At 58.0% G+C, this 25,472-nt stretch overlaps 13 protein-coding genes and 1 non-coding gene across 14 annotated transcripts; 6 read left to right on the top strand and 8 right to left on the bottom strand.

Moving 5' to 3' along the window:
- Window positions 1–305: 305 nt before the first annotated feature.
- PSEUBRA_003056 (uncharacterized protein) lies at window positions 306–1,192 on the top strand (the record flags this gene model as incomplete). Its single annotated transcript, XM_016437441.2, has 3 exons — window positions 306–663; window positions 734–1,064; window positions 1,141–1,192. The coding sequence occupies 3 exons, from the start codon at window positions 306–308 to the stop codon at window positions 1,190–1,192; spliced, it is 741 nt and encodes a 246-aa protein (XP_016292917.2).
- Window positions 1,193–2,520: 1,328 nt separating this feature from the next.
- Window positions 2,521–3,633, top strand: PSEUBRA_003055 (Alcohol dehydrogenase GroES-like protein; the record flags this gene model as incomplete). The annotated part of the gene is made up of 1 exon (XM_016437439.1): window positions 2,521–3,633. One exon carries the CDS (start codon window positions 2,521–2,523, stop codon window positions 3,631–3,633), a length of 1,113 nt encoding a protein of 370 aa, XP_016292916.1.
- Window positions 3,634–3,822: 189 nt separating this feature from the next.
- On the bottom strand, window positions 3,823–5,418 carry PSEUBRA_003054 (Major facilitator superfamily; the record flags this gene model as incomplete). Its single annotated transcript, XM_016437420.1, has 1 exon — window positions 3,823–5,418. The coding sequence occupies one exon, from the start codon at window positions 5,416–5,418 to the stop codon at window positions 3,823–3,825; it is 1,596 nt and encodes a 531-aa protein (XP_016292915.1).
- Window positions 5,419–6,642: 1,224 nt separating this feature from the next.
- Window positions 6,643–8,925, top strand: PSEUBRA_003053 (Acyl transferase; the record flags this gene model as incomplete). The annotated part of the gene is made up of 1 exon (XM_016437447.2): window positions 6,643–8,925. The coding sequence occupies one exon, from the start codon at window positions 6,643–6,645 to the stop codon at window positions 8,923–8,925; it is 2,283 nt and encodes a 760-aa protein (XP_016292914.2).
- A 67-nt stretch (window positions 8,926–8,992) lies between these two features.
- On the bottom strand, window positions 8,993–10,809 carry PSEUBRA_003052 (Cytochrome P450; the record flags this gene model as incomplete). Its single annotated transcript, XM_016437419.1, has 2 exons — window positions 8,993–9,197; window positions 9,272–10,809. 2 exons carry the CDS (start codon window positions 10,807–10,809, stop codon window positions 8,993–8,995), a joined length of 1,743 nt encoding a protein of 580 aa, XP_016292913.1.
- A 596-nt stretch (window positions 10,810–11,405) lies between these two features.
- PSEUBRA_003051 (Eukaryotic/archaeal PrmC-related) lies at window positions 11,406–12,068 on the bottom strand (the record flags this gene model as incomplete). Its single annotated transcript, XM_016437421.1, has 1 exon — window positions 11,406–12,068. One exon carries the CDS (start codon window positions 12,066–12,068, stop codon window positions 11,406–11,408), a length of 663 nt encoding a protein of 220 aa, XP_016292912.1.
- A 243-nt stretch (window positions 12,069–12,311) lies between these two features.
- On the top strand, window positions 12,312–12,801 carry PSEUBRA_003050 (uncharacterized protein; the record flags this gene model as incomplete). The annotated part of the gene is made up of 3 exons (XM_016437448.1): window positions 12,312–12,335; window positions 12,430–12,603; window positions 12,700–12,801. 3 exons carry the CDS (start codon window positions 12,312–12,314, stop codon window positions 12,799–12,801), a joined length of 300 nt encoding a protein of 99 aa, XP_016292911.1.
- A 127-nt stretch (window positions 12,802–12,928) lies between these two features.
- Window positions 12,929–13,937, bottom strand: PSEUBRA_003049 (6-phosphogluconate dehydrogenase, NADP-binding; the record flags this gene model as incomplete). The annotated part of the gene is made up of 2 exons (XM_059464959.1): window positions 12,929–13,819; window positions 13,890–13,937. 2 exons carry the CDS (start codon window positions 13,935–13,937, stop codon window positions 12,929–12,931), a joined length of 939 nt encoding a protein of 312 aa, XP_059321346.1.
- Window positions 13,938–14,305: 368 nt separating this feature from the next.
- PSEUBRA_003048 (uncharacterized protein) lies at window positions 14,306–15,511 on the bottom strand (the record flags this gene model as incomplete). Its single annotated transcript, XM_059464958.1, has 1 exon — window positions 14,306–15,511. The coding sequence occupies one exon, from the start codon at window positions 15,509–15,511 to the stop codon at window positions 14,306–14,308; it is 1,206 nt and encodes a 401-aa protein (XP_059321345.1).
- A 667-nt stretch (window positions 15,512–16,178) lies between these two features.
- Window positions 16,179–17,178, bottom strand: PSEUBRA_003047 (uncharacterized protein; the record flags this gene model as incomplete). Its single annotated transcript, XM_016437412.1, has 2 exons — window positions 16,179–16,337; window positions 16,414–17,178. The coding sequence occupies 2 exons, from the start codon at window positions 17,176–17,178 to the stop codon at window positions 16,179–16,181; spliced, it is 924 nt and encodes a 307-aa protein (XP_016292909.1).
- Window positions 17,179–18,889: 1,711 nt separating this feature from the next.
- On the top strand, window positions 18,890–21,949 carry PSEUBRA_003046 (Staphylococcal nuclease (SNase-like), OB-fold; the record flags this gene model as incomplete). The annotated part of the gene is made up of 1 exon (XM_016437433.1): window positions 18,890–21,949. The coding sequence occupies one exon, from the start codon at window positions 18,890–18,892 to the stop codon at window positions 21,947–21,949; it is 3,060 nt and encodes a 1,019-aa protein (XP_016292908.1).
- A 92-nt stretch (window positions 21,950–22,041) lies between these two features.
- PSEUBRA_003045 (Cyanate lyase, C-terminal) lies at window positions 22,042–22,518 on the bottom strand (the record flags this gene model as incomplete). Its single annotated transcript, XM_016437426.1, has 1 exon — window positions 22,042–22,518. The coding sequence occupies one exon, from the start codon at window positions 22,516–22,518 to the stop codon at window positions 22,042–22,044; it is 477 nt and encodes a 158-aa protein (XP_016292907.1).
- A 714-nt stretch (window positions 22,519–23,232) lies between these two features.
- Window positions 23,233–23,921, bottom strand: PSEUBRA_003044 (Glutathione-dependent formaldehyde-activating enzyme/centromere protein V; the record flags this gene model as incomplete). Its single annotated transcript, XM_016437425.1, has 4 exons — window positions 23,233–23,477; window positions 23,553–23,615; window positions 23,693–23,718; window positions 23,830–23,921. 4 exons carry the CDS (start codon window positions 23,919–23,921, stop codon window positions 23,233–23,235), a joined length of 426 nt encoding a protein of 141 aa, XP_016292906.1.
- A 288-nt stretch (window positions 23,922–24,209) lies between these two features.
- PSEUBRA_006467 lies at window positions 24,210–24,309 on the top strand. The gene is made up of 2 exons: window positions 24,210–24,245; window positions 24,274–24,309. It is a non-coding gene; the product is annotated as a tRNA-Cys (tRNA).
- The last annotated feature ends 1,163 nt before the right edge of the window (window positions 24,310–25,472 follow it).

The following is a 25,472-nucleotide window of genomic DNA, read 5'->3' as shown; positions in this document are numbered from 1 at the left end:
TCCACGCATCCAGGACACACCGGATATATAGCTAGGACCGTGACAGGTGATGACACGCCAACGACCGTTGCCTTGCCAACCACACAGTACGAGCTCAGCCCTGATTCATCCTTTCGGTCACTACCCGTCGACATTTAGCGCCATCCATTCCCGCAAGCCCACACGCCTTGGCGCCGCTTCACACGTTCTTGTTTACGGTGTTGCGCGCTATCGGCCCAAGTCGGTCTGCTTAGCCACGATCGCGGAGCCACTCAAAAGCCCCTGAGTGCCACACTCTATCCGCTACTCAGCCAGCTCACATCACCATGCGGTCCAACAACATGCCATCTCGGATCGCCCTTTTCCACATCCTCATCTGGATGCTCGCCATCGCCTGCTCGTCACTGGCTCAGCTTGAAGAGCCGGTCGAGGCCGCCGAGCAGATCATTCAATCTGCTAATCCCAAACGCACCAGTAGTCTCGTCCGTCCGCTTAAATCGGTCAAAAAGGCGCCCGCGAAGATCGGACTGGGCGCCGACGACTTTCTGCGCTCGGGACTGAAGCGCAAGTCTGTCGCTGGAGTCTATGGCACCACTGCGGCGGTCAGTCTCGGTGGCGCGGCAATCTGGTATCAGACGATGAATCTGAAGAGCAAGAACCGGGACGCTGCGACCAAGGCAGAGAGTGAGTAGTTCCGCCCCAACACATCCCTTACCAGAAGTACAGCTGACAATTTCGCTTCGTACACATGCAGAGGACAAGCGAATCAAAGCCGCTATCTGCGAAGCCCAACGTCGTCACGCAGCAGAGGGAGGGCAGGCTTCTTTCTTGCCCACGTCGCCGCTCGAGGCTCAAAACGTGCCTCCCCTACCCCTTCTCTCGGCCATCTCCGGCGCCGAAGCGGACGACGACGTGTACGATCATACACAGAAGAACGGCAATGCCCATCCATATCCACCTTCGCGCGCAATCTCGAAGCTGACCAAAAGGATAAGCGATGCGGCGCTCAACACGATCGAGGACTACAACAAGATGATCGCGGCGTCGGAAGGCATGGTCTCTGGCTCGATCGCTGTTACTGCTGCGTAAGTGCTTCTCGCACCGGTTCTCTGTAGCAGGAAGCGAACGACTGACAAATTGCTCTCCTTTGGTCCGGCACAGACACCAAGCGAACGATCGAAGCCTCAGATCGTCGTCCGAGTTCAAGTGTTGAGGCGTCCTCGTCGTCTCCATCGCGATCAAATTGTGTTCAAGCCAGCAGCACAAAATACTGTATGAAACAAATTCAGTTTATAAATGCGGTCGATAAAATGGCGCTTCACACCGCTTCTGAAGAGCCTTTAGCACCTTGCTTTGAGAGATGACGAGCAAGACCGGGATCCTGAGCTGGGTGCGCCGGCCATCCGCTGAACATCTGGCTACTGCACTGGGACGAGCTTGACCCTGGGGGTGGTGCGGTCGCTTGCCGGCGTGTCGTTCTAGAAGCCTGGTCCGTTCTCCCTGCGATTGCGGACCCGTCTCTAGCGGGGAAAGGACCCTGAGTTATGTGTTCTGCGAACCCTCAAAGACATCTGGTTCGGTCAGTGCGAGCACGATCCAGCGAGTCGCACGACACCACCTTTGCTCGCGGGAGGAGCGTGACCTTGCGGGAGCGGAGATGCGACACGGAAAAAAATAGAGCTCTGTGCGCAGAGTGTGGGGAAATTTGCCGGTTCCTAAGGGAAAATGCGGGAGGCTGGCGCACTTGGTTCGGCTGCCTGTCTTGATCTAAGCGAGCGTGCGCCTGCCCAACATTGCGGGGTTGATGCTTTTCTTGACTCGCCAAAGGCCGCTCTGCACGCGAGGCTTGCATACAGCAGGTCGAAGGTAAGCTCGACCTCGCGGCAGAGCGCACGGACTTAGGCGCCAGCTGACCGCTGACGGGGCTGGATTGCCGTGGACGAAGACCTGCACTCCCGAACATCTCTCGGTGTGCCTCTGGCTGCTGGCTTGTAGTTCTGTGGCTAGTGAGAGCAACTGAGGCTCCGCTCTCGCGCCTGTTCAGAAGGACCCTTGATCCAACACAGCCATGACCGGACAATGATGCGGCAGAGCACCGGGCTGTCCAGAATCACATTGCCGTTGCCTTGCGGCGCTACCTCGGCGCGGCCACACTTCTTCTCGCGAGCTGAGACACGATTCTTCCCACGCCGCAGCCATTGTGATCTTCGGAAATCACTTCTTTCAGTCACACGGCTTTGCCCTGCGGCAGCTCGCGAGAGGATGCGGTCTTCATCCTTCCTCGTGACACAGAGAGCAGCAGCAATGGCAGTTGTGTGTCCCAGCGTGGCGCACAGATCATCACTACGCCTTCGTCCACTGGTGTGTCATGGAGGTATCATGGCAACTCATGAGCTAGTCTGAGAGGGATAAAAGAGCGAGCTGATTGAGTTAGCCTCGTCCATCCTCCCTCACACATACTCTCGAACTCACGAAGAATTGACAGCAGCCTTCCAACCTAAAGCCCCGACAAGCTTAGCACACTCGACAAAGCATATCAACATGGCGCCCTCAGCTACCTCATCCCACTCGCACGCCGATGCTCGAGAGCAAGACCTGCAGATCTCCGGCCAGAACCGCGTCGCCATCTTCGACAAGCAAGGCGGCCCCGTCTCGGTCAAGGATGTGCCCATCCAGCGTGATCTCAAGCGCGGCGAAGCGCTCGTCCGCGTCATCTACTCGGGTGTCTGCCACACGGATCTGCACGCCATGCTCGGTGACTGGCCGCTCGACAACAAGCTTCCTCTCGTTGGCGGTCACGAGGGCGCTGGTGTCGTCGTTGCTCTCGGTGAGGGTGCTGATCAGTTTGTCAAGATCGGCGACCGTGTCGGCATCAAGTGGATCGCTACGTCGTGCCTCAACTGCTCGTTCTGCCGAACGGGTGCCGAACCCAACTGCCCCCACGCTCAGTGCTCAGGCTTCAGCGTCGATGGCTCGTTCCAGAAGTACGCCGTGTCATACGCTAACCACCTGAGCATCATTCCGGATGGCCTGCCGCTCGACCAGGCCGCGCCCATCCTCTGTGCTGGTGTGACGGTGTACAAGGCGCTCAAGGAGGCCCAGCTTCTGCCTGGTCAGTGGGTCGCCATCCCCGGCGCTGGTGGCGGACTGGGACATCTTGCCGTGCAGTACGCACGGGCTGCCGGGTATCGCATCATCGCGATCGACACGGGAGATGACAAGAGGCAGCTGTGCGAGTCGCTCGGCGCGGAAAAGTTCATCGACTTCAAGACCTCGAAGAACCTTGTTGAGGACATCAAGGCCGCCACGCCCGACGGATTCGGTCCTCAGGCTGCTGTTGTTGCCGCTTCGGGAGCTGCGGCCTACGAGCAGGCACTCGACTATATTCGCCCTCGCGGTGTGCTCGTTGCCGTCGGCCTCCCCGGTCAGGCGGACATCAAAGCCAACGTCTTTTTCACAGTATTCCGATCGGTGCGCATCGTCGGCAGCTACGTTGGAAACAGGCAGGACGCCCAGGAGGCCCTCGACATCGCCGCCAGCGGCAGGGTCAAGACGACGTTCAAGACGCTCGGTCTCTCGCAGCTGCCCCAGGTGTTCGATGACATGCACAGCGGCAAGATCGCGGGCAGGATCGTGCTCGACATCGACCAGTAGTGGCGCAGTTGGCAAAATGGTGCTTTCGAATCTCGGTGTTCTTGTTCTTTTCTGTTTAGTAGTTGGCTGCAATTGACTGTCGTTCCTTCACGAAGCGCGAGCTGGGCATGTTTGAAGCGGAACGCATTGATGCTGTGTAATGTGAATGCTGTAGTGTACAAATGATCGTCGCTGCCGACAGTTTCTACCTCAAAACTTCTCTGCCTCCGTCTCGTCCTTGTCCCGCTGGCTCTGCTTGCTCTCGCGCAAATGCATCCCCCAATTGACCAACGCCAACGCCACGCCCGCACCAGCGAAACCCATGCCCATATAAAACGCGCCCCTGTACCCCTTCAACACGTTCCTCCCTCCCTCATTGACATGCGTCTCCACGACGCCCGCAAAGCCCAGTCCCAACGCAATACTGTAGTTCACCACCGTATTGACAATGCTGCTTGCGGTCCCCTGTTGATGCGCGGGCAAAAAGTCGGAGAGGATGATGCTGGCAGCGGGAAAACTCATGTCCATGCCAAAAGGCATGATGGCCGAAGCGATGTACGGAAGACTCTCGACCCTCACGGGTGCGTTGCCTGCAACACAGCTTCCGGTGCAAAACGCAATGAGCGAGAGAAGCATGACGAACGGCGGACTTGTTTTGCCTAGAATATGGGCGCTGCTGAACGCGGCAACAATCCCCGCCACGCCAGCAGGGACAAAGGTGAGCAGCGTAAAGATCGGGCTGTACCCCCGAATGGTCTGCTGCATAAGGTTGACGTAGAACAACCAAATGCCAAACGATGCCCACCCACACGCCAGGGAGAGGAGGATGAATGTGCCGCTGAGGTGAAACACGCTCGTGGGGAGGAGCGGGAACAACGCTTTGGATTCGCCGTAGATGAAGACGCCGATGAAGAGGAGGCCGACGAGGAGGAGGGCGTAGATGTAGGGCGTCTGCCAGCCAACGACGAGGGCTTGGTTGAAGGCAAAGTTGAACAGCACCAGGCCGATGATGCCGGTGAGGGTGCCGAAGAGGTCGATGCGTTGCCAGAGGGGTGCTTTCTTCTCGATGGGGGTTGAGGGCTCGGATGATTCGGGCTTGGTGTCGGACTCCCACGCGGCGCTTACTGCGCGCATCTCTGCCTCGTTCGGGAGAATCCAGATGCACAGCACGGCCAGTGCGGCAGCGGTGATGGCCATGATGTAGAATCCCCACTGCCAGCCCAGGCGCGAGTTCATGTCCATCAACGTCGTGAACAGCGCCCCGACGAGGAACCCGTTCGGAGCTGTAGCAGCGAAAAAGCTGAAGCTGAGATGCTTGGCATACGTGCCCGGGGCAAACACCCTCCCCAGTATCGCCAACGAATTCGGCAACAGCACCGCACATCCTAGACCCTGCATCGCCCTGCACACATCGAAGAACACATACGAGCCCGTATAATGCGACAACCCGGCGAGAAGCGACCAGACGCTAAGCACAGCGTAGCCGACGATGACCACCGTCTTGTGGCCTACGAGATCGCCAATCCGCCCAGCGGGGAGGACAAAAGTGCCGACGGTGAGGGAGAAGGAGGCGGCGAACCAGGATTGCTGTGCGTCGGAGGACTCGACGTCGAAAGTGCGCGCGATGCTGCGGATGGGTAGGACGGTTTGACCTAACGAAGATTGGGTGAGGAGCATGGACAGGCACAGGATGGCCACGCCGAGGAGCTGGCGCGCTTGACCGAGACGGCCGGCGTTGTAGAGCGGTGGGCGATGGTCGTGAGGAGCGGAGTCGAGAGCGACAGTGCTCGTGCTGGAAGACGACATGTTTGAGGATGACTTGTTCGAAGAGGTGGATTCGGGTGGAGCCGAGGTGGAAGGAGGTTCCGACTCGAGAGACTATAAAGGGTCTGCGTCTATGGGGATGTTATGGCTAAAGCCGTGGTCCACGCTCAAGCTCAGCGAATTGTGGTGACAAGCGTCGGCGCAAGGAGATTGCGCGGTGATGGCAACGATGGGGACCATAGAAGTGAGTGGAGGCCAAACGCAAGGTGAGATGCGCAAAGTGTGACAGCCGAGAACGAAAGGGTTCATCTGCAGCTATGCGCACATGAATTTTTGGTTCTTAATCTCCGATAGAAGGCCTTGTCTCCGAACAAGGATCGTCAGTCCTTCTAGATGCTGGTTGTCAAAGACCGTCTGTCTGTCCGTCTTTTCCTTGTTTTCACGGTTGGAAGCTTTGGGCCGATGAGCCTCCTGTATCGGATTCGACGTAGCTCTAGAGCCTATTCGGGAATGGCACGCCATGCAAAGCGTTGAGCGCAGGCCCCTACGTCCGTCCGATCTTCTGCGCCGCTCTTTGACTGGCTGCTGGTTCGTTTACCCCCGACATCCTCAGTTCGCCACATTCATAGTTCCAGCCGAGTTGGCATCGATGCCCAAACGCCAGGCAAGATCAGCCAGGTCGGCACGTCGGATCGTCGGTGCGATCAGTCTAACACTTGACGTGAACTTGATTTGTATCTTGTGGGTTATTGATGGCCTAACAGCTTGATTTTGATCCGGCCGATCTGAGATTTGCCCGTGAAATTTCGGACCGTCCGTTGTGAGTGTAGTCATCGAGGCTGAAGCGAAGATCGCGCCCTTTGACTGGACTTGAGCCTGAAATTCAACTCCGGCCTCTTTGGAAAGCGGAATGAGCCGAAGGCGCTTTCTTACCGCACCGGGCAGAGTCACACAGCAGCAAACAGCAACAGCAGCAGCAGCAGCAGCACTGACCCCGCTCTCGTACCCCGCCTACACCTGCAATCCATTCAGCACACGCTCATCGACTCAGCTTCCTTTCCACACCAATCATCATCACGAACTCTCAACGTCAAGATTGCTGCTCAAACAGCGCCGTCCACGATCCTCCAATAGCAATGCCGTTCACGTCTTCATAGCACCATCCTAATCATATCTGGTCATCCGAGACCACAACAAACAAGCTCATCGCCTCGACTCAATATACCCAACGAGCCTACTTTGATTCACATTTGCGCATTCGCCATCATGCTTTCTTCACGGCGCAACGCAGCAAGAGATCTGATTGCGTCAGCGTCTCATTCGGCTCCTATTGCCGGCCCCTCCCGTCCGAGGCACTCCTCCACCACCGCCATCGCCGCCTCTCCCACTGCCGTCTCCACAAGCGCCGCCAACAAGCGTCGCTCTCTCGCTCAGATTCGCGATTCATCCGCCTATGTAGCCCGCTACCGTACTCTCGGTGCATCAGCACATCCTCTGCTTTCATCGGCACCGACGAAAGCAAGCCATGCCGCATCGCATGAGGCGTCCACCTCCGTTGGCAGCCAGGCAAAGATCAGCACTACTCTGCAAAGAAGGACCAGCGGCGCTATTCTAGATACATCTGGTCCAGCTGCATCGCCAGCTTCTTCTTCTGTACGCGCCAAGTCCACCAATGCAGCAGATCAGCTCGACGATACATGGGCCTTTGGCGGAGGTGCCAAAAGTCAATGTGGCCCTGTCGGCCCCGGAGAGGCGAGTTCGACCCCATCGAACGGAAAAGCAGCCAGCTCACCCATTGTGATGGGCAACGCAGGCAAAGGTGCCATTCCCAACTACGGCAAACGCAAGATGAACACCATCCACGTCTCTGGTCCATCGTCAGGTGCACCGCGCACATCAGCCACAGCGTCCGCGCCTTCATCCACCTCAGATCAGGATCACGCCAGTCGATATCAGCATCGCTATTCGCCCTCTACCCGCAGCGAGCAACCTCTTCCACAGCACACCTACTTCTCATCCCCATCCTCTTCTTTCAACGCTTCGTCCTTTGTGGCGCCCGGCACACAGCCACCGTTAGCCGGCACTGCAACGGGAGGCATCGGCCAGGGTCACCCTGGAATCGGCATCGTGCGCAAAAAGTCGGCTCTCATCTTCCCCGGTCAGGGCTCGCAGTACGTCGCCATGTCCAAAGATCTCTACAAGACCTTCCGCTCAGCTCGTTCGATCTGGCACCAAGCAGAAGAGGCGCTCATGATGACGCCCGGCATCCACTCTCACCACTTCATTCAGGGCGAGCGCGCAACGAGTTCACAGCAGAGGGAGCTGTTCGAAGCTGAGCTAGCAAAAACACGCCATCTCGACTCGAAGCAGGGTCTGCTAGCAAGTGGCACAGCCGTCGCGCGGAGTCGGCGGGGATGGCTTCGCGATCTCGTCTTTTCAGGTGACCAACTCGAGTTGACGCGAGCAGAGAACGCACAGCCGGCGATCCTCACCTGCACGCTCGCGTTCCTTCAGGTGCTTCGTAAGGAGTTCAACATCGATCTCATTCAGGATCACGTCCAGTGGGCATCCGGTCACGGGTCGGGCAACTACGCTGCTCTTGTCGGATCAGGAGCGTTGGACCTGCACGATGCGGTCCGTCTCCTCCGACACCGAGGTCTCGTCGCCTCGCACTACACCGCCAACCACCCTGTCCTCTTCCCTCCAGGCTGCAAGAAGCCCGAGAGCGTCTACGAGACCTGGGCCTTTGCCAACGCCGGCAGTGGCAAAGGTGCCGATCTGCTATACGAAGAAGAAGCCGCAGCAACAGCCGAAAAGGCGCAACCCGGATGGAAGCGGACCCAGATGTCCGGTGTCGTCGTTCGACCCGGAAAGCTCAATGCGGTAATCCGCGAGGTGGAGCAGGTATCGGAGGACATTCGGAATGGCAAAATACCCTCGGTGGCGCGAGACGAGGTGGTCGAGGTGGCCAACATCAACAGTGCGCTGCAGATCGTGCTGTCGGGATCGCGAGTGGGGGTTTCGTACTGCTGCGATCGGTTGAGGTCGAAGAACCTCGGTGCGAGGGCGGTCAACCTGCCCGTGTCGGGGGCGTACCATTCGAGTCTGATGACCGAGGCGAGCGACTTCCTCCGACCTGCGGTCAAGTATATGCCCCTCTCGGATCCGGAGGGTTTCTCGCTGGTGTCTTCGAAAGACGGTCGGGTGCTTCCGAACAGCGATGCGATCCGCGAGGATCTCGCGGGTGCGTTCGCGAGACCCGTGCACTGGCTCAGCACCGTCGATACGCTGCTAGCCCAAGGCGTGGAGCGGTTCATCTGTCTCGGTCCTGGACGTGCCTGCGCTCACCTGCTCAGCAAAGAACTCGCCTACAGGGACAAGCAGAAGGAGCTCAACGGCGACCACTCCGGCTCAGCCTACGAAGTCTGGTCCCTCGCAACAGTGGAAGATGTCGAGCAGCTAGCCGAGGCGCTGGCAGATGTGAGCAAGATGGAAGGTGTTCTACCGCCAACCCCTGCGTTCGATGCGGATCGTCTTACTGCCGACTGATGCACATGCAATGACACGACTTGCAAATGCTTCCCTGAGATTGTTCCTGTGTGATGAGAAAGGGGTTCTATAGAGTGGTCTTGTGGGGGAGACGCTTGATGCGGAGTGGCATACCTGCAGCGGGACCGTCGGTGGCGTTCTCCACGCGGGGTCGAACAATGAGTGCCTGATGCTGTCGGATCTCCAGCCCCGGTTCCGCCGACACTTCGAACCGCGCCAACACGGCGATCAGCAACACCTTCATTTCCGTCAGAGCGAATTTCGAGCCGATGCTGTGTTCCCCCCACCATCAAAAAGTGTCAGCTTCTGCATATCTTTTACTGATCAAGAGAAACGGGATGCTTACCAAGACTTGGGGCCGCCAACAAAGCTGTACATGGCATAAGGGGGTAGCTTTGCATCTGCATGCGCCTGCGGTAGGTCTTCGAATCGTTCCGGGCGGAATTCGTTTGCGTCCTCACCAAAGAGGCGACGGTCGTAGTTGACGGTCTTGATCCCGATGGTGACGCGTGAACCTTTCTTGACTACGAGCTTGTCGATCGACCTCCCATCCTTGAGCTGGACGGGAGTCATGAGCGGGAGCACTGCGTCGGACGTCGCTTCGCGGTCGTTTCCAGGAACCGGTGGGCAGAGGCGCAGCGTTTCGGCCAGAATGTGGTCCAGATAGCGCAGCTCGTCGCACCATACATCGTCGTAGTCGAGCATCCCCGCGCTCAGCTCCTCTAGCGAAACCCCTTTGCGATCTTTCACCACTTCCTCGATGATCCGCCTCAGCTTGGACTGGATGGTGGAGTGGCGCGAGAGAAAGTACAACGCCCACGAGGTGGTGACGCTGCTCGTCTCGTAGCCTGCAAACATGAAGGTTTGGATCTGCCCTGCGATCTCGCGATCCGTCATCCTCTCCCCTGCCCCCGCGGAGAGGTTCGACTTGACCAGCAGGCTGAGTAGATCTTTCTTATCACCCAGATCCTCGCCTTCCGCCACAACGGACCGCTTGGCCTCCTTGACGATCGACATGCTGATGCGGTCCATGACGCGGTTCACCTTTTCGATGCGTCGATTGGCCTCTGACAAGGGCCACTTGCACGCTTTGGGATAGAGCATGGCGCTCAACCCCAAATGGATCGCCCTCCCAATACCGAAATCAATCGCCGCCTGATTGACGCTGTTGAACGCACTACTCAGTTCGCTTCCATCTCGACCCCTTTCGAGCGCACGGCAATCATACCCGAACCCTGCCAACCCGATGATATCGAGCATGGTAACATCGAGATACTCGCCAAAATCCACCCTCTCCCCGTCCTGCCTGTCGATCTTATCGCACATCCGATCGGCATACTTGGCAAACACGGGCATCAACCCTTTCAAATGTGCCGGTGTGAAGGCGGGTGCCATCAAGCGGCGTTGTTTGCGATGCGCATCGCCATACCGCGTCACGATGCCGTTACCCACGATAAACTCGATGATGGTGGAGCGGAGGAGGTCGGATTGAAACGTATCGATGTCGCTGAGGATCGCATTGAGGGCGTAGGGATCCGAGATGTGGAGGGTTTCGCCACCAAACGGTTCGGGAAAGACGAAGACGCCGGTGTGAAGCGTCTGCGCGTAGTGTTTTGTGACCTCGCCAGGACCAGAGATGAGGGTGCGGGTGCCGGTGGTGGGGTCGGTGAAGGTGGAGCCTTTGGCTTCGACGACGCGCTGCCCGAGGATGTAGGAGGCGCGGACGGGGCGTGGGAGGAGAAGGTAGGGCGACGGGAAGAGGATGGGTCGGAGGGCGAGCTTGTAGGTGATGTAGAGGACGAGGAGAGTGAACAGGGAGGCGAAGGGGTGGGCGCGTGTCCAGGAGAGGAGTGCCTCGTGGTTGAGGGCTGCGCTCGTCACCATCCTCGAGAGAAGAAGCTCGGAATGGAGCACGAGGAGATGATCAAGGACGATGATGAGCGCGGGGATGAAGGGGTTCTTATCCCGATGGACAGCAAGAGGGGCTCTATCGCCTAAGCTCGTCCAGCACAACGCCTTCTTCTCCACATTTACGGCTTTGCATGCCCGGTCGACCCGCTTGTGCAACCCCTCTTGCGCCTCGCCTGTCACACAAAGAGCTCGCTCCGATCTTCTTCGAAAATACCGCGGAAATATCACATGCTGCCGTGAGGCTCCCGCACTCGGCGAGGCGAGAAGCTGCGTAGCATCGTACCGCTTCTGATGCGGCGATCTGGTTGCGTTGCGGACTTGTGACACGAGACAGGTGGCGATCGACGAGGTTCAGGCGTTTCGCCGCGGATAAGCTCGCGCAGGAACGACTGTCATGAATGTGCTGTGGTCAAAGCTTAACGAACCGTGCTGCGAACGGCTCGTGAACGTGGGTGGGGGATCGGTAGTAGCGATTTGTTGATCGCTACGGGTATCTGGAGGCCCTTGAAGCGTTAGAGAGCTGCACTCAAACTGGTGTGCCGGACAACAATGTGGCTGCGACTGTTGCGCTACGGCTTGATAGCTCGAACGACATGCAAATGCTCGCCACCCGCTCGTCTGGCGAGCACCACCTCGGCCTCCAAACCTTGCACCTTCAGCCTCCTCACCAGTCCCTGTGGGTCGTTCTGCTTGATAGCAACGAGATAGCACCTCCCACCTTCCGCCAACACATCGCTGATCACCCCATCGTCTATTAGCTCGTCGACCAGCCTTGTGCCAGTCGCGCCGCCCGCCCAGGACCCCTCGATCCCCGCTTTACCCTGCGCCATTGCCTCCTCCTCTTCCTCCGTCGGTACATAGGGTGGGTTGAACAGCAGCACGTCCACGTTGCCCCGTAATCTTGAGCGTAGGCCGGAAAGGAGTGATGTTCGTATCGCCTCGATGTGGACGCCGTTCGCTTTACCTGTGGTTACCGTGCACCGATTCGCGTGCGGATTGAGGTCGATGGCGATGTATGTACCTGTATTCGAACCAAAGATCTGCGAGAGGAAGGTGGTGACGATGCCGCTACCAGAGCCTATCTCGACACAGAGAGGCGCGGAGAGGGAGCGGGTGAGAGCCTCCGCATCGGCTTCCAGGGCGTCCAGCAGGATGAAGGTGTCTTCTGCAGGCTCGTAGACTTTTCGGAAATCTTCCTTGGTCAGATGCGATGTTGACGGTGTCGGAATCATACTGTCTGGCCGGGGATGCTGATGGTGTCAAGGGCGCAGCGCGCTGTCATAGAGCGGTTGAGACTCTGAAGAGCACCGCGAGAGAGAGTACGAAGCTTGGAAGAATCAAGGGTCCAAAGCCTTCACAGATTCGCGGCTTTCGGCGTTGGCCCACTCCGTCCGAAATCCGCACATCTTCGACTCTGCATTCTTCCTTCCTCACCGCATCCTAGCGATCATTAACCCATCGACTCGACACACATCATGGCGGCAAAACCACAGGCAGAGGTAGGCGCGCTTCTCTCCTGCTCTGATCGGACAAGAAATCCCCTTCGCTAACATCTTTTGCTTCATTTGTGCGGACTTGGACCGTGCCAAACAGGTCATCCAAGAGTGGGCCGACTTTGACTCGGCGGGCTACAGCTTCGAGCGCGGACGCATGGAGAAGACGGTTCAAGCGCTGTGCTTTGGCGACAATGCGGCAATCGTACCGGCACACATCGCGGCAGGACCGTCGCAGGGACAGAAGCTCAAGAAGGAGGACGTTGACTTTATCGTAAGTGCTGTCGCCTCAACGAAGCCGTGATTGATGATGTAGATGTGGAACTGACCTAGCGAACCACGCTTCTGTTCATTGCTTGCTCATACTCAGACAACGGAGCTGCTTGTGTCAAGATCGGTAGCCGAATCGACTCTGGCAAAGTACAACGGCAACATGGAAAAGGCGCTTACAGAGCTCGTTTCTGGGCCATAGGCGTAACTTCAATCAATGGAACCTTCTTCACACTCTTACGCACCCCGTCATGCGGTGCTACATCAGCTGCTCTTTTGGATGGAAGCTACTGCGATTGAGCAACGAGCATACATCCGTTACCCCGCCTCTACTCGCCCTGGCCATTCAGTGCATCATAGCACCTGATCACGCTCGAGTCATCCATGTACTTCTGGCCCCTCCCCACACCCGCCACAAACATCTGGTGCGCGGCGACACTCAGTGGCAGCGCCGCACCGACCTCCCTCCCGGCCTCAGCGACAATTCCTAGATCCTTAACAAAGATCTGGGTCATAGAGTGCGTCTCTGGCTCGTCCTGCAACATTCTCGGTCCTCTGTCTCTCAACATCCAGCTGCTCGCAGCAGAAGTGCTGACGATCTCGAGCGCGTGTGATGCATCCACGCCCATCTTCTTGGCGAGCGCAAGGGCTTCTGCGGCGGCAGCGACGTGAATGCCGCACAGCACTTGGTTGATCGCCTTCATGCTGTTGCCTTTACCTGGTTCCTCGCCCATGTGGTGCAGCTTATCGCCCATCGCCCCCAACACGGGCCTAACGTGATCGAAGGCAGCGGTAGGACAGCCAACCATGATCGTCAGCGTGCCGTTTGTCGAGCCAGAGACGCCACCAGAGACGGGCGCGTCAACAAGCACGATGTCCGAGCGAGCCGTTTGAATGTCCTGCGAAAGCTGCAACACCGACCCGGGAGAACAGGTCGCCATGAGGATCACGTGTGCGTTCGGCGCGAGGACCGACAATGCTGTGCGTAACGCCTCGGTGGATGTGGGAGAGAGAAGTATCGAGCGCGCCTGGGCGTCGTTGACCACCATGAGGATGAGAAAGTCGGCGCCTTGCGCCGCGTCCACGACCGAGGTTGCGCCAGTGCCCGGTGTGAAGAAGGCGGACGAGGCCGAGACGAAGGATGACACCGCCTCAGCGCGGAGGTCGAACGCCTTGGTGGCAAAGCCTGCCTTGGCGATGTTGAGCGCCATGGGTCCGCCCTACAGAAAAACAACCGGTTTTGTCAGTTGTGTTGACAGCGGTGAGATCGCTTGCGGAAGACAGACTTACCATGCTGCCCAGGCCGATGAAGCCAACTTTGCCGCGAGAAGTTGTCATGGTGTTTGCTTTGAACTCGCTGAGGTGGTGGTCGGAAGGACAGGCTTCGCTCACAGACTTTCAAGGAGGAGGACTGGTCCGTTCGCCTCGACCCGGACCGAAGGCACGGCGGCGGTCAAAGTAAAGCAAACGCCGTGCAATTCGCCGACCGACCAAGCGCCATACACTCGAACTTGTGTTCAACACAGACGGTAGGTTTTGGCTGATCGTATTGGCGTCACCGGTCATGCCGGGGAAGAGGCCGCAGGGAAAGGGACTGGCGAAAGCGTAAGCGAGAGTGGGCAAGGCGGCAACTTCGGCGCGGGGGAAAGAACAACTCTCAGGGTCTTGATGCAACCAAGAAGTCGCCGGTGTGGGCTCTCTCTCCATCATCCTTGCGCTGCCGAAGCCTGGCCAACGCCCTCCTGGCTAGTTACATGCCTCCCACTCGGCACTCTGACCTCGTCGATGACCCACACCTTCCCGCCATCCTCGCTCCTTGGCGTGCTCGCCGTCGCGCCCCCTTCACACAGTCCCAACCCATCAAATCCCTCCTCCTTCTCGCTGAACCTGATCCGAATCCCCTCGTACACCTGTTCCGTCAACGGCCATTGACATCCTTTGCACTCCTGCGTAATGACAAAGCTGTTCATCACCTGGTCCCCTGCACTTCTCAAATAGCTAACCATCTTTCCATCTATCCACGCCTCCTGCGTCCTAAACCCCCTCTGCGTCCGATACACCACCTTCATCCCCGTCTCCACGGGGTAGAACACCGGCATGTTGCTTCCCATGCACATGTGGTCCTTCTCATCGTATCGAAACGCCGAGTATTCCGCTGCGTAGACGCACAACCCTTGGCGTGGATCAGCAGCGCACCCGTCGCCGTAGAAGACGACCGTCTGGATGAGATCCGACCGGATCGAGGGGTTGTAGTTCGACAGGCCGGCCCAGAAGAACATTGCGTTTGGCGTGTCGTCCACCCCAGCGAGGGGTTTGTGTTGAAGCGTGTAGTTGTTGATCAGCTGACGCTCGGCGGCTTCGAGCGAGGCGAGACGGGCAGAGATCGAGGGCAACGCACAACCAGCATCGTTGAGAGAGGTGCCGAACGAACCGTACCGCGCACGATAGGTTAGGACGTCGATGAGAGACGTGTCGAAACTTTCTGAAGAACCTTCCTGAGTCGAATCCTCGGACTTAAGCGAGTCGTCAGAGGTAGAAGATGGTGAGGAGCCAGCAGTGCGACGACGAAGATCACTAGCGCTGCCAGCAGCCGGCACACCGACGTGGGAGAACCAGGTGGACGGAGGCGCTTGCCCAGTGCGAAACGTGTAGCTCACCTCGACGATGTTCGACGATGTCGGGTCCCAACGACAGCCCGCACCGAATACGCTCTTGGCTGATCGGCGAGTCCAGCTGTCGTTGGAGCGGAAAGAGTAGCCCGTCGGAGGAGAGTACGCTTCGTCTGCTGATCCCGTGCCTTGCTGTGACGCTGCTGGCGAGTCTGCCCATGCATCGGAGCTCGCCGACTCACCCATGACAGCATGGGTGGTGATCAGCAGCAGTGCCAAGGTCAAGAAAGCGAGTCGCATCATGGCTTGACGGCTTGTTGATGATCAGTGAGGGATGCGAGCCGATGTTCACTGTATCCTTTGCTTCTCACAGATTGCTTCAGGTTGCGGTACACTTGTCCCACCGTGTCAAGAGAAGAACCTCGTTGATACGTCCCACCTCGCAGCACATCACTTCATTGATGGAGTGGCGTCCGTGCTTGGCTCATGTCTGTGGGTTGAAACGCACCCACCATGTTAGCGAATCTTGCAACCCAGCTCATTGTATGCACGTTCGGCGAACCACGACCGTGCACAGAGGGGGGTTGTTCATCCTGACGGTTTACCGTCGGGCGTGGTGGATGGGGTGTGTATGTGAGGTGAGCTGCTTGGAAGAGAGCGAATCCCAACGCTTCGTCTTGTGCAAGACAAGCGGGCGATTCGCTTCTCCACCGACACAGATGTTCTACATTGCGAGGAAGGTAATACAGGAGGTGACAGGGTGACGCGTTGCTTTTCCTTATCCGGGGTGGGGGGGTGTCTATTCCAGCGTGTTCCATGCCAGCAACCGAAGAGTGACAGACCGGCTGTCCTCTGTGCACTGCGCTGAGCGTCGGGATCCGGTCCCGACGTGTCTTGTGAGCGTGATTGCCCTCCGTCGCCATCCGACCAGCAGATGCGACGCGGGCCATAACGCGCAATTTCTAGATCATCAGTTGTAGTTGAGTGGGTAGCCATTCTTGATGCTGACCTGGTTGCCGGTGAAGCAGCCCTGGGGTTCGGGATTGTTGATCCACTTGGCCGCGTCAGGGTCGGCGTAGCTGCCCACAGGAACGCCCTTGAGCTTGGTGTACAGGTTCATGTTAACATCCTGTCCGTCCAGAAAATACAAAGCTGTCAGTACGGCATTCAGCATTCAATCTCCAACGAGAGCACGAGAAACTTACCACCGAGGTCCAAAGATTAGCATCGCCGAAGTAGGCCTTGAACAATCCACCGGGCCCGTTGATCCACAGCTCTCGTCCGCACCAGTCCTTGACCATCTGGCGCCAGAGCGTCTCGTTCGAGTAGTAGGTGACGAGCTTGTCGGAGCCGTACGCCTTGGAGAGCTGCTGCAGCGGCAGAGCGATGATGGGCGAGGACTTGTCGAACTCGACACCGCACCAGGTGGTGGTCGCCTCACCCTTCCAGTTGGGCTGGAAGGCGGTGGCAGTGAGCTGGAAGCAGTTGCCCCAGGGGCTGTTGGGCGGTGCCGCGCCGGCAAACGCGGCAGGGTTGGTTGCGGAGGCGGTAGAGGACGAGGAGGATGCAGACGAGCTGGAGGAGGTCGCGCGCGAGATGGACGAGGAGGACGAAGAGCTGGACGAGGACGAGCGAGTAGACGACTTGGAGGTGGTCGTCGTCTTCCGTGTCGAGGTGGTGGTCTTCTTGGACGAAGTGGTCGCCTTGGCAGCCTGTTGGAAGGTCGCCGATGCCTTTTTGGTGGTGGTTGTCTTGCGGTGCTTCTTGCTCTTCTTCTTCTTCTTGACCGCTCGGCACTCTTTGGCGCGAGGTTCTACGTTGGAGCGAGCTTCGACGTGGAGGTTGCGAACAGCAAGCATGTCGTGGTCCTGGTGTCGGTTGCTGAGCGACTTGGCTTGGGCCGTGGGCGCATTCCAGCTAAGCGCGCTGAGCACGGCGAGCGATGCGACGGCGAAGAAGGAAGTGCGCATCTTGGGCGGAGTCGTTCTAGTTGTCTCGTCTAGTTGGATTCTAAGTGCTGTCGAGGACTGGAAGGGGGGCGTCTAGGTCGTTCGGAAGTGTACGAAAGGAGGGGACGAGGGGAAGGGAAGTGGAACCAGCCACGAAGGATATATGAAGGGAGATGGGATGAGAGGATGATGGAAGGGAGGGAGGAGCGGCCTTCTATGGACGAGGGACCGCATACATGGACAGGCTGGCCAGCGGGAGAGGGACGAGGCGGGAGAGGGACGAGACACGAGCGCATACAAGGACACGCACGGCAGGGCGAATAGAACACGCTTTTTGCTTCAGCTGGAACCAGCGGGATGGAGCCACATGGCATGGCAAAGAAGCCGGAGGGCGACTGCTGGCGAGCGGATGGTCGCACACGGAGAATTTGCCTCAGACATGGCTTGCTAGTCGGCAGGAAGTGTTCTGTAGTTGTGCCAGCCCACCATGTCAGAGGTTGGTGTCACGACAGCGTTTGTTCCCAGCGGGACGAGAGTGCATACACGCGCCTGGTGGTGGTGGTTGCTCTCGAATTTGCTGATTTTCCCAAGACCGAGTCAGGAGCGTCAGAGGCAGACTCGCCTCACGTCAAAAATGCATTTTCACTTTCCGCATCGAGCGGAGGTCCAAAAGCAAGATAAGTTGGCCAACCCGAACGAAAAGCGAGTTGGGTTGACCGATAGCGATCGTCCTGTCTCGCAAGCGCGTGTGCGAGTGTCGAATATGATCGTCATCGCGCCACAAGTGCTTAGACATCAAGCTGGGGTCGGACGGGGGACATTTTTTAGTGTGTCTCTGGCGGCTATTCGGTGGAACACGGCGTGGGAAGCTGTCGACACGCTCACACGCACATGGCATCCTCAACGCGTTGCTGCCAGCACAGACCGAGGTGCAGCTGGATGCACAGCACTCGCAGACAGACAGCGACGTGCAAGCTGGCAACGGCTGGCCGAGCTCGCGCCCCAGAAAGTTGAATTCCCAAGCGAGCGAAAATCCCTTTCATTGCCGAGCTGGCAGATTGCAATCTCGAATCATCGGGTCGATCTCCTATCGTGAACGGCTTAACAGTTAATGCAAAACAAGCATGCCCCGGCCTCCAACGCAAGCCTCAATCAAATGCGAATACAAAGCGCAGTCAGAGCAGCTCAATATTGTATTCAACCCAGGCTTGCGGCTCACCTTTGACGTTGGTCGGCTGATGCAGTCTGTAAAAGCTTCTTCACGGCGACGCTTCCCTTCCATACAAGGTTCGAGTAGCGACAAGGCGGTCATGACTTGCACAATCAGATTCAATTGCAGCGAGTGTGTGCAGGTCATCAGCTTCAACGTGCGAGCGAGAGATATGAATTCAAAGCGAAGAGGCGATGCAAACACGAGGTGAGTGTTGGTCTCTGCTCGCTTAAGAAGAAAGCCGCCTTCTTTCTCGAACGGGCCACTCGTTTCTGATTCGTTTGCCGGTGTGTGTGCGTGTCTGTGCCTCGATCGACCGACCAAGCCAGCGGTGCCAACTCACTCTTCCCTTTCTTCGATCCTCCTCATTGACATCCTTCCAACCTTGTTCTTCAGCTTTCATCTCTGCTTTGTCTTCAAACCTTCTTCTCAGCATAGGCACACTTCATTTGCAGCATTCAGTCACGTTCCAGCCAAGCCATTACGCATTCAAAGCATCAACAGCAGCATCTCCTCATCACCATGTCGTTCGCAGCATCAGCAGCCACCGCAGCATCAATCCCTGCCAACGCAGGCCCTCCTTCCACCAACGGAGCGACAGCCAGCAACGGCATCACCACCGCCGCCGCACCGCTCGTCCCCGCCCTCAAGAGCGCCATCGTCCGCAGCGTTCTCTCCGGTGACACGATCGTCATTCGTCCTAAAGGCGTCAACATCCCAGGCAAGGAAGAGACCGTCCATATCGCCGGCATCGCTGCTCCTCGTCTGGGCTCGCGCGATCGTGAGGACGACCCGCAGGCTTTCCCTTCCCGCGAATACCTCCGTCTGCTCACCGTCGGCCGTGAAATCAGGTATCGCATCGAGTACACTGTTCCCGCACCCGCAGCAGTCCCTGGCAGCACGGTCGCTCAACCGCGCCAGTTCGCTCATGTCTTCCTGCCGCCCAAGGCGCCTGGTCAGCCAGACACCAACGTCGCTCACGAGATCCTCGCTGCCGGTTGGGCCAAAGTGCACGACTCGGTCGCTCGTCGCAGCGACGAGGCCGACGATGGCAGCTGGAAGCAGAAGCTGAGGACCGTTCAAGACGAAGCTATAGCTGCCGGTGTAGGTCTCTGGGGTCCAGACGATCTGCTCAAGGTCGACCACTCGATGCCTGAGGACACCTCTGCTTTCCTCGCCGAGTGGAAGGGCAAGCCCATCGAGTCGATCGTCGAGCAGGTCCGTGACGGCAGCATGCTCCGCGTGCGTCTGCTCCTCTCTTCGACCCATCAGCAGATGATCAACCTCAGCCTGGCCGGCATCAAGGCTCCTCGTGTCACTGGTGGCGGAGGCGCCAGTCCTACCGATGCAAGCGAGCCATACGGCGAAGAAGCCAAGTTCTTTGTCGAGAGCCGCCTCCTTCAGCGCAACATCAAGGTCACACTTCTCTCGGTGCCACAACCTGTCGCAGCACCCACTCCCTTCGCAAGCACAGCATCGGCAGCACCTACCCCTGCTGCGCCATCGGCGAGCGTCCTGATTGGTCTTGCGATTCACCCCGTCGGCGACATTGCTCAGTTCTTGCTGTCGGCAGGTCTGGCCCGATGTGTCGACTGGCACGCTGGCATGCTCGCTTCCTACGGCGGCATGGAGAAGTACCGCCAATCGGAACGAACAGCCAAGGAGAAGCGTCTCAATCTCTGGCGATCCTACTCGGCGCCTGCCTCTTCGTCCACCACTCTGGCCAGCCAGCCCGTTGCTGCTCGCACCTTTGACGGCGTTGTCTCGCGCATCATCTCGGGCGACACGATACAGGTCCGCAAGGTCGGTGCTGACGGCGAGCTTGGTCCTGAGAAGCGAATCCAGTTCTCGTCGCTGCGTCAACCCCAGGCGAAGGACGCCAAGCAAGCCGGCTACGCTGCCGAAGCTCGCGAATTCCTTCGAAAGCGCCTCGTCGGCAAGACGGTCTCGGTGCAGATGGACTACATCAAGCCTAAGGAGGGCGACTTTGACGAGCGCGAGTATGCTACCGTCAAGCAAGGCAACAAGGATTCCGACATTGGTCTGCTGCTCATCTCCAAGGGACTTGCTACCGTGCAGAGGCATCGTCGGGATGACGAGGACCGCTCGCCTAACTTTGACGGCCTGATGGAGGCCGAGGCAAAAGCCGTCACGGAAGCAAAGGGTATCCACTCTGGCAAGGAACTCCCAGCGCCACGCATGGGCGATGCCTCCGAGACCGCCTCCAAGGCCAACACGTTCCTCCCCGGCCTCAAGCGTGCCGGTCGTCTCACCGCCATCGTCGACTTTGTCGCTTCCGCCTCTCGATTCAAGCTGATCGTGCCGCGCGAGAACGTGCGACTCACCTTCGTCCTCGCTGGTATCCGCGCTCCCAAGACGGCACGGAATCATTCTGAGAAGGACGAGCCATTCGGTCGCGAAGGTCTCGACTTCTCCACCATGCGTGCACTGCAGCGGGACGTCGAGATCGAGGTGTTCAGCACAGACAAGGTAGGTGGCTTCATCGGCGCGCTCTACCTCAACAAGACTGACAACCTGGCAGTGTCGCTCGTCGAGAGCGGTCTCGCCACGGTGCACGGGTACAGCGCCGAGGCGACGCCGTTCTACAAGTCGTTGCTCGACGCGGAGGAGAAGGCAAAGTCGAGCAAGCTGGGGCTGTGGCACGACTACGATGCGGCTGCGGAGGAGGCCGAGTATGGCGAGCCCGTCAATGCGGGTGCCGCTGCGGGTGGGGCTAGTGCAGGAGCTGGACCTGCTCGCAGCGGCGGTCCTGCGTGGGGCGGTGCTGCCAACGGCGGTGCAGCTGCTGGTGGTCTCGCCGCTCCCGCCCCGGCAAGGACAGAGTACGTCGACTGCATCATCTCCGACGTCCGCGGATCGTCCGGTCCCGACGATCCGTTCGGCTTCAGCATCCAAGTACTCAACGACCAGATCCAAGAGCTCGAGACGCTCATGGAAGAGTTTTCGCTTCACCACAAGTCACCCGCCGCCTCTTCTGCGAGCTTCATCCCTCGCGTCGGCGATCTGGTGTCTGCCAAGTTCAGCCAGGATGGCGCGTGGTACCGTGCGATCATCCGTAAGGTCTCACCCGGACTCAAGGAGGCCCAAGTCTCATTCATCGACTATGGCAATAAGGAGAGTGTCAAGTTTCGCGACCTGCGTCCGCTCGATTCTTCGCGCTTCGGCCGCACCCGTCTAGCACCACAGGCTCGCGATGCGCGGCTGTCGTTCGTCAGGCTGTACGACGGAAAGCAGGCGGAGTACGTCGAGGAGGCGCTGGACCGCTTCCGAGCGATTGCGGCTGAAGGGAGGAAGATGATCGCCAACATCGACTTTGTCGAGCCAGGGACGAACGTGGTACATGTCAGCCTGTATGATCCGGAGAGTCCGGGCATTGGTCAGAGCCCCGAGCAGGGTTGCATCAACTACGAGCTGACCAAGGAAGGTTATGCGCTGCTGGACGACAAGGTGAGGTACTGGAAGAGCTATCCGGTCCTGACCAAGGCGCTGAAGGCGGGACTGGACGAGGCGAGAAGTCGACACAGGGGTTGTTTCGAGTACGGTGACCCCACCGAGGATTAGCATGCATTACGGATCCAAAAGCATATTGAAAGACATTCTCATCGCACAGATTGGTACAATGATGTGTGATTGCAGAACTTGAGCGAGGTGATTTACCATCGGCGGTAGGGGAGGAATTTGCCGTTGAGGGTGATCTTGACTCTGTCCTCGCCCTGACTACCCTTGACCTTCTCGACGTCGCCCTCGAAGTCGATAGCGGACATGATGCCGTCGCCGAACTTTTCGTTGATCATGTGCTTCAACGGGTAGCCATACACGACGATGACCTCGTACAGTCGGTACAGGACGGGGTCCTGGGGGGGGAACTCGCCGAGACCGCGCAAGGGGAAGAAGTCCTCCCCGAAAGCCTCCTCGAGGAAGCCCTGCTGGAGACCGAGGGCGGCCGAGAGCTTCTCGACATCGCTTTTGTCCGGTCGTGCTTGGCCGTAGAAGATGGCGGTGGTGTACCATTCATTGCGCCCGATGGCCTCGCCGAGCTGCGCAAAGGTGAGCTTGGATTTGATCTTGGCCTCGTGGAGCGAGGTGAAGACGTTAGGGAGGGTAGAGAGGATCTTGGGTGTGGTCGCCATTTTGGAGTTGAGATGGTGTGCTTGGGTGCTTGAAGGTTGGTTTGCGGCTTGACTGGAGGCTTGTTCGAGGTACTGCTGTGCTTGTAGCTTGATGCGTGGTGTAGACAAGACAATGGAAAGCTTGACGAGGAGGACGTGTTATATACCACGCAACAAAGCCAGATTGTCGGATCCTTATCTATACGACCATGGTCCAAGCGTCCTGCTCATGCAGGGCTCGTCTCGCCGAGCATTGCTCGATGATCAGGCCATGTGGAGCAATCAGTCACTAACAGTCACCTACACAGTCACCCTCACGGTCAAGCCAAGTCCGAGCTTGACGAGCTTCTTCTCGTGCTGCACGGATCAGATTTCCTCCAGCTAGGAATTTTGATCGCCGAAAATCCCTTATCTCTGAGAACCTCGCGAACCCCGCATAGACGTCTTGCTCGCCGTTGTGCATAATCAGCGTCTTTCCCCGAACCCACAAAGATTAGGTCGGCTTCTTGGCATCTCTCATCGTCAAGCCCCCCTTTCGGATGAACGTCGTCCTTACAGCCGATCAAATCGAAGCAGCGCCAAGAAGCATTCATCGTCATCGTATGGAAGCAGATCATGCCGGTGAATGGTCTCCTTATCTCGTCGCGGTCGCCGTCTTTCTCCGCGCTCACAGGCACAAATGAGCAATTTGCGATACTTTTTCATAGTCTTGGCTGATGTCACTTTTAACATGTATCAAGGAGCACCGTCGACGACGGCACTACCTTCGACCAGGGGCTCCCAGTCCTTCTTGTTGCGCGTGAAAATCTGCGATTGGGGAGGCTGGATCTCCTTTCCCCAGGCGGAGGACTTGGCGAAGAGACCCATCTTGATGATGGCCAGCGTGTCGCGCGAGGGGGAGACGGTCTGGACGGGACTACCGCACGTGGGGCAGAAACGACGGAAGGAGTGGTTCCCGCTACTAGTCGTGTCGTCTCGGTCTGCGCGGTCGAAAGAAGAAGCAGAATTAGCAAGCACAAGATGGGAAGAGGCGAGGGAAAGGTCAGAGGACGTACAGGCTGTTGTCTCGCCCGAAATCTCAACGTGCTCCTTGGGAAGCAGGGCTACGAGGGAGAAGACTGCGAGGGTACACATGGATCGGATTGTCAGTATCGCTGCCGATTCGATGTTGACGCTGTTGAAATGATCGACTCACCCGATCCAGCCGTCTGTTGACAGTTGCTGTGAGGATGTAAGGACAACATGCCGCCGCGGGGCAGGAGAGCCACAAACAAAAGCCAACGTCAGTATCACGCCTCGTCGCCTTCTCTCCCCGGGGCAGGCAATACCTACGTGCAACGACACACGACAGGCTTGAGCGGCAGCCCGCCATCGTTGACGGTGATCTTGACGTTGCCGCACAAGCAGGATCCAGTGATAGGCATGGTAATGGAGAGTCGATATTAGATGTTGCGCACGATGCTGTGGGTGGTAACGATGTCGTGTGACATTCCTCTGCCCTATATATGAGGCCTCCCTATGCCATCCCGGCGATGAGACCTCCGCACAGACCCTCCACCATCATGCTGACGGAAGGGGTGGAAAACACGGGGTCTGCCTGTGCGTCACGGCGCTCTTCGGCCTCTTGATGCACGGTCAGCAGGACGATCGTAAACGCCGCTTATATTTTAACTGGTTATAGGTGCCACAATCATCCCATTGAGACATCATCCGTGGGAGAGGCTTAGTGGTTTGGCGTGAGATTGCAACGTATCTTGATAGAGCGGCGCTCCAAAAATCTTGAGGTCGTGGGTTCGATTCCCACCTTCCACTTTTTTTTTGGCTCGGGTCAGAAGTTCTCCTTGACACCCATTGTGCCCGCCATCGCCGCTGTCGAAACGGCGGACGTAAGGCAGGCATGTGTCAACGCGGAAGGAAGGGTTGTGTGTGAAGCGATCCTCGCCTAATCAGGACCCTAGAAGGGAAAGGCAAAGTAGGTCGGAGCAGGGGGGCTGGCGGCAACGTGAAAACGCGCTTGCTCTGCTCGCTGATCATGCGGGGTTGATAGGCAGAGTCGAATTTTCCCCATGGATCGGCTAAGCTGGAAGCGTGGTCGGGCGGTTGCAATGAAAAATGAAAGGTCGAGTCGCCGACAGCTTCATCGAATCGACTCAGGGGGCGGCAAACTTGGAATCAATTGCTCTTTCAGATTCCGCTTGTTTGATCCGCGTGCTGATGTCTCATCCGAGTCTTGCCTTGATCTCTTCTTCTTGCACACTTGATCTGGAAGTGATCTTCCGTCGATGCTGCTGTGGGCTGCAGAAGATCGGAAACAAGCGTGGAGAGGGACAGGAACAGGGTGTAATTTGCCGAGCAAGGGCTCTCTCTCATACAAAGAGGCATGCAACTGCACTGGATCGGTGACCATGCTGCTGCCATTTGCTGCTGCTATTTTCGAATTGGACCAAGAACCCTCCTGTCTGTGGCTTGTGAAGCAACAGTCAACGGCGATCCCCCAGTTTTTGAGCAGCTGCGCGCCTGTCTCCAAGGTTTGACCCGCTTTTTCTTCCCTTTCCCGCGGTCCAGCTGAAGCGAATCCATCGTGCATCATCACGGTGACCCGCAGCGGAAAATTCAAAGGGCGGCAGCCCACACAAAAGCCACCGCAGCCCATCTCTCACTCGATGGTTGGCAGACAGCTCGTGCTCTCCAATTTCCACCTCCGCTCTCTGTCGCACTTCCTTCTCGTCACGATCATCCTTCATCTGTCATTACCAACACCACCCTTCACTTTCTCGTCTGCCATAGCTCGCTGTTTCTATCGAGCCTGCACTCACCTCTGTGACCGATAGACACGAAGCTCATCCTTCTCGCCTTACCCCGGATTATCACCCGCCCGCCCTCGATCTAGACCCAAGACCACGAGTCTCTTGCAGCAGCGGCTCGAGCGTTCTTCACTGCAATCGAGTGTCGATCCAGCAAACCTTGGTCACCTC

Source organism: Kalmanozyma brasiliensis, assembly GCF_000497045.1.
Source record: "Kalmanozyma brasiliensis GHG001 unplaced genomic scaffold PSEUBRA_SCAF2, whole genome shotgun sequence".
Lineage (NCBI taxonomy): Eukaryota > Fungi > Basidiomycota > Ustilaginomycetes > Ustilaginales > Kalmanozyma > Kalmanozyma brasiliensis.
The sequence above is the reverse complement of the archived record's forward strand: the minus strand, read 5'-3'. Positions and strand labels throughout refer to the sequence as shown.